Source organism: Quercus suber, unplaced genomic scaffold (assembly GCF_002906115.3).
Source record: "Quercus suber isolate HL8 unplaced genomic scaffold, Cork oak 2.0 scaffold_712, whole genome shotgun sequence".
Lineage (NCBI taxonomy): Eukaryota > Viridiplantae > Streptophyta > Magnoliopsida > Fagales > Fagaceae > Quercus > Quercus suber.
Genome location: NW_027070153.1, coordinates 22278 through 28561, shown reverse-complemented (window position 1 = coordinate 28561; position 6284 = coordinate 22278). Strand labels below are relative to the sequence as shown.

The window sequence follows — 6284 nt, the reverse complement described above, 5'->3', positions numbered from 1 at the left end:
GTTAAAGAATCAAAGAAAAAAAATAATTGTGACACATTACTTATAAAAGGTACTGCCGACTACTTACTCACCAATATATGAATAAATGACAAACTTCAAATTCCAAACTTACAGGCTCTTTGTTCAGCATTTTGCAAATCATGCTTAGGGCTTCATAATAACAATTGGGCCTCTTGAGCCATTAGATAATTAAAATAAACCCAACATCTTTAACAAAATTGTTCATTCTTAGCAACCAAAATTGCTCATTTTCACAAATAAATAAAAAAATAAATAGAAGATACTCCGAGCCTAGATGTCCTGTTGTATCTATATTATAGCTGGCTTGCTTTATTTATAATCCGCATTCGGTTTAGCTGCTTTTACCCCCCAAACAATTGGAATTAAAAGAAACATGGAAGATGCATTGACATTACAAATTTACAAGAAAGTTTTGAATATAACGCCAGTAACCTACTTACAAAGAATTTACATGACTAACAACTTCACAACTTGCCTCAGAAAACAGAGAGAAAAGGAGGGATGCATTTACGGAGGCGAAAAGAAAAAAAGAATTGACTTAGGGAAGAAGAAATACAACCCTCCCTGCTGTGAAAACAAAATTGGGGGTATTCGGCTCTTTTTTCCGACAAGCTTAAAAGCTGAATTAAAAAGGGGAAGAAAAAAAAATCCTTCAATTTTGAAGCTTCGAATGTGGAAACTGCCAACTCATTTACACCTTGAATCTTGTAGGTCAATGAGCTAAACCTTCCCTTCCCATGCCAACACTTGCTTTGTCGACCATCGGAATATTGTACTGCTGATATACTCTAGCCCTGTTTAATGCCCACCACTGTTCTGCTTCTTTCTCACTAAACCGCTTCCGACTGCAGTTAGAGGAAAAAAGGCACTAAAGGTAAATAATCGTTGATGATAACCAGTTTCATTGCTTGCAAGAAATATCATACTCAAATCTTTCCAGCAATGATAATGAGAAATTTGGCTCATGAGACCAGGACCCAACATAAAGTAACCAAATTGAAAAACAGTAAATATTTGCAATGAGATTTATCTTGAGTCATCCATTAGAAAACGGCTTTAACTCTAATTCTTTGTATAGGAAAAAAGCTTTAGAAAGTGGAGAAAGTTTGGAAAGCTTGATTAAAGCCGAAGCAAATCCAATGCCATCTTTCTATATGTAAAGTAATTTTCAGGCCCTTCCTATTGCGGATCAAAAAATTTTCATATACGTCCGTCCTATACAGCATCCCTCTCACAGACATGTGGGTCCCACTCACATGTCTGTGAGAGGGGCGCTGTATAGGAACCCACATGTCTGTGAGAGGGATGCTGTATAGGACGGACGCAGGAGATACTTTCTCATTGTGAATCATATAACATTCACAAACTACACGTTCAGTGTCAATTGGATGCCTAAAACTAATACTGCTACTCTGTTACATGATTTTAAAATTGAGGGTGAAAGCTGCGATGCCCCAAACTGATATTAAATTAGTTGTGTGTGTGTCATGTGGGTGTGTGCTAAGTCCCATAAAAGAAGAAAAAGAAGAAAGAAGAAAGAGGAATACTTAAGATCTAAAATTAAGAACACCAATAAAGTCACAAAAAGACATTGAAGATTCATAAAGAAGAGTGACTCAAGATCTAACAGGACAGAACATGGAGCAAATTCTACATGACTTCACCCAAAGACTTCTCCGCACCATCAAAAGCCCTGTGTTTCTTCCCAACCAAATGCAGTACATAAGGCATGTCATGCAGCTCTTGGGCTTGACTGTGAATAATCACAGAAAGCATAATAAAGTTACAGCTGATAGGTATTGTATGTGTTAAGGAAGGTAGTGGTGAGGCTGTAATGGCATGATTTGTTGTTTCATTATGTCTCGTGGTGCATCTAGTGAGATTGTGGAAAAAGAAAACTTGTGACCTCCAAAGGCCTCGAGTCATTGTCAAGTTGCAGCTTCTTGCTCTGAGATCACTATAGCAGTGACTTTGGCGTAAAGTTATTTTCCTTTGTAACAAAAATTTTATTAAAAAAAATCAAAACAAAGTACACCAGGGGTGTACTCAGGGTGAAGTACAATCAAACTCTCAAACTACAATGCTGTAGTTTTTGGATTAGTTTAACTTAGAAATCAGTCTTGTGATCTTTTACTTTGCTGTTGTTCTTGTATACCAGAATTATAACCCTTATGCTTTATCATTAAATTGCCATGAATGTTTTCAGGATTGAACCAAATCCAGATGAGGGGAAAATGTCTGTCTAGTTTTGAGTACATGAAACATCTTAGGGAAAAAGAAACTAGGTCACATTTGGTTATGACATACCTGAAGCGGACACGCTTAAGATCTTTGGCACCTCCAGGTAACGAAACAAGGGTGATATAAACACCTGGCTCATCTTGCTCAACCCATTCATCCCCATTTGTGGGTTCACCTTTTGCTGTTCTGGTCTTACTCCTAGCAGTTGCTTCTGGGTGCACCACTTCAGAGTGACTTGAGGTGTGGTTACTAATTGTGCTTGACCCATTAGAAATCACCAAGCTGCTTGACCCTTTTGAATCCAGTTCATGGCAGGTCATGTGACCATTTAGCATGTCAGTGGCCGCAGTAGAAACATCCTGAGTAATAGGGGGGCTGGAAGAACCAAAGGAAGGTGAATTGCTATTTCTTGCAGCACCAACAGGTAACCTTTCAGCCATTTCTTTCAACTATCATAGATAAAAGAACATAAATTAAGATGAGTTCTGATATATGCAATATATTTAATTGTGGCCGCAGTAGAAACATCCTGAGTAATAGGGGGGCTGGAAGAACCAAAGGAAGGTGAATTGCTATTTCTTGCAGCACCAACAGGTAACCTTTCAGCCATTTCTTTCAACTATCATAGATAAAAGAACATAAATTAAGATGAGTTCTGATATATGCAATATATTTAATCCCATGGGAAGTGACAACAACAGTGATATTCAAATTTAAAAAGCATAAGGCATTATAGCAGCACTTCAAACCTGCCCAACTATCATCCTGACTGTTCCACCGTTTTTTCTATTCTTATTAATCAAACTTCATACAACTCAAATACAAAAATGAGAGACAATTTTGTGTGCTTGATCTGGAAACCAAGACTCCTTTTCCTCCATGATGTTTACCTCATGTGATAAAAGTATATACATCCAAAGCATTGTTCAAAAAGGTGATGGCACTAGCAAAAGCCAGATGTCAGATGCTTTGGGTGTAAGCACTATGACTTCAGAATTAAATTACACAGAACCCCCATCCATAGATACAAAAGCTTATTCTAGAAAACAGATGCCTGATTAAGTCAACATATACATCCTCACCCCACTGTATAACTTTCAGTTAGAAATGAAACGGCCTTAGAGGGGGAAATGAGGGAATACATTTTTGTATATGATATGAATAGGAAATAATCATATAGGACTCATACCTTGAAGGTGGCCTAAGTTTAAGCCTCATGCACTGGCCAGAAGGCTCAAACCACAAATCAAAACTAAGAAATATCTAATGCTTAATATTTTATTTTTTATGAGATACACACAAGAAAAAGGTTGTACCCAATGCACAAGACTCCCCCATTCCTGTGGGGTCTATGAGATGCACAAAAGATTTCTTATTTAATGCATCTTAAGAGCTTGTTTGGATGAAGAGAGTTTTGAGTGATATCACTCAGTTTTCTATTTTCATCATCCAAATCGTGTGGGTCCCACCGCTCAGCACTTGTTTGGATTAGTTTTGAATCACAGTTTTCATCACTCAAAAACTCAATAAAATGGATGTGAGTGACCAAAACTGAAAACAGGTTTCGCCTGTTTTCAAAACTCAAAAACTGAGTTTCAGTGGCAAGTCGGTAAATTAGATGAAGTTGTGGGCCGCTTCACCAGTGCATTGTCACATCCGGAACAGGCTGAGTTATTACCATTGGAGCTCCTCTTCTCACTTCCCTCTCTCAGCCTCTTCTCATTTTCACTTTCCTCTTCGTCCCCAGTGAGCTAGCTCCACCACCGAACCCAGCAACCCCAAATCAACCAAACACAGACCCAGCAACCCCAAACCCAGCCAACTCCATCAGCACAACCAACCCAATCACAACCACCCACCACCCACTGCCGCAACCACAACCAGTCCACCACGACTCAAATTAAAATAAAATAAAATAATTATCACCACCACAAACCCACCTCAACAACGGTCANAATTATTATAAAAAAAAAAAAAAAAAAAAAAAAAAAAAAAAAAAGAAGAAGAAGAAGAAGAAGAAGAAGAAGAAGAAGAAGAAAGAAAGAAAATTAAAGGGAGAAGAGTACAGGGGAGATCGCTGGCGAGTGGAGAAAGAGATGGCCGGAGCTGGACAGTCCTGACGATGTGAGGGAACTTCTCATTTCTTTGTTCCTTCTGATTTAAGGAATGTGGGAGAGAGAAGTGGTGGATTCAGTGAGTGAAAGAGAGGAGAGGGGCGGATAAGAGGGGCGAAATTTTTAGGTCTTAGGGGAGAGTAAAGGCAGAGAAGTGAAGAGAGGAAAAAAGAAAAAGAAGAGGAGAGAGAACTTAAGCGGGTAGGCAACTATCCATCTGACCCAATACAGTAAATGGGTCCCAGCATTATTGCAAAATTTTGAGTTACATAAAACAAGAAATGAAACCAAACATGTTTTATTTTGAGTGAGTGAAAAAATAGAGTTTGAGTAATGAGTGATGAGTGATAGGTGATGAAAACTAAGTGATGAGTGATGAGTGACCATTTTTTTAAAACCAAACAAGCCCTAAGTTTGCAAAATCTTTTACCGCCTTATTTCAAGAACTAGAATGCACCCAATTTATGGGTGAAGGAAACCAATGTAACTTAGCATGATTAAGGAGATGAGTATGTAACTCCGCATCAGCTTTCAACTGCTCATTTCAAGATTAAAATTTCACCCAATTTATCCTCAAGACTTTAAAATTTTATATTTAACACCAATTTCAAATGCTTGACAAAGCTTGCCTGTTGAGCAAAATGAGCAAAGCCTTAGCCCACTTCCAGGCTCAATTAGTGAAAAACAAGCGAAGCTCAGGCATCAAGGTGCTTGCAAGCTGGCTCAGCAAGATGATCTTCATTTCCACAGGTAAACATGATCATTTATAGAATTCCTTCTTAATTAATTTATTTCTTACCACCATGGGGCTTGAGCATTACACTCATGAAGGAGTCGCTTGTCCCACATTGCAAATTAGAGGGAGATGGCCAGATGGGTGAACTTGTATGCAATAAATACTGCCTCACTCTCCTTCCTTTTAACACTTGAAGCGCGCTTGTCCCACATAGGAAAAAAAGATTGGCTACTGCAACTGTTGGTATAAAGCCCAAACCTCTTTGACTTTATACACTTAAGGAGTGGGTCTGTTTTGTTTGTGTGCCCCCTTCTGATTAAGACCAGTATTTGCCAAAGAACAGCAGGGAAAAAAAAAATGGGACCCTTATCGGTTTGAGCCTTTGAGATGGGCCGTGAGCTTGCAAAAATGGCAGGCCCAAGGGTGTTGTCTTTGAGGCTTGTGAAGACACTCATCATCTTCACAAGCTTACAGCAACCCAAGCTCCAACTCATGTTTAGGGTTTGGCTTCTCTCCAGTGCAAAAAAAGCACTGGAGGTGACACAGGACTGACACATGTCAGCCTTGTGTCCTGTCCTATGCTCCTATGCACAAGACGGAAGCCTCACCCCATGTTTAGGCTCTCAAGTGCTCAACTTGAGCTTCAGTTCATGTCTACAAGCTCAACTCAAGCTTGAGCTCATGGTTTGGTGTTTGACTCTAGTGAAAGCAGACTAAAGCTTGGCTCGGCTCGGTCACCTACAACCTACTTCTTCCATAGAATCATTTAACCATGACATGTAGCAAAATATTGATCAGAACATGGACAGGAGTTAAAACCTAAGGGAATTTGATATCCAAGAATATCATCATTGTGACATTGACAGATTCACCCAAGAAGTACATAATATAATACGAAATAGGAATTCAAAAGAGCTTTTCAGAAAACAAAGTCATCTTTTTGTTAGAAGATACACTTCTTCATTACCTAATAACAAGCCCATCAAACCCATATCAACCTTAAAGATTGCTTATATTAAAAAAAATAGTCCAAAATTTTCTCCTTTCTATTTACATGTTTAGGTACAACCTACAATTAAAAAATGATGTACCTACACAGAGTATCTGAGAAGATAACAGGATTAAACAGTAAAGCCCTTACTATTGTGAGCCATAATTTTTTTTTTTTTTTT

At 38.5% G+C, this 6284-nt stretch overlaps 1 protein-coding gene and 1 pseudogene across 1 annotated transcript; both read right to left on the bottom strand.

The window, feature by feature from the left end:
- Positions 1-383: 383 nt before the first annotated feature.
- LOC111996021 (protein Brevis radix-like 2) lies at positions 384-2742 on the bottom strand. The gene is made up of 2 exons (XM_065766514.1): positions 2329-2742; positions 384-866 (listed from the first exon to the last, which is right to left on the bottom strand). Exons 1-2 carry the CDS (start codon positions 2700-2702, stop codon positions 734-736), a joined length of 507 nt encoding a protein of 168 aa, XP_065622586.1. The 5' UTR covers positions 2703-2742; the 3' UTR covers positions 384-733.
- LOC136064586 (2-alkenal reductase (NADP(+)-dependent)-like) overlaps positions 2708-6284 on the bottom strand; it is a 16090-nt pseudogene continuing 12513 nt past the window's right edge.

Excerpts from the sequence above, each read along its gene's own strand:
- LOC111996021 (XM_065766514.1), bottom strand. The coding sequence starts at position 2,702 with ATGGCTGAAAGGTTACCTGTTGGTGCTGCAAGAAATAGCAATTCACCT. Across the intron at positions 867-2,328 it reads CTTAAGCGTGTCCGCTTCAG|TCGGAAGCGGTTTAGTGAGA; the intron begins GTATGTCATAAC and ends CTCTAACTGCAG.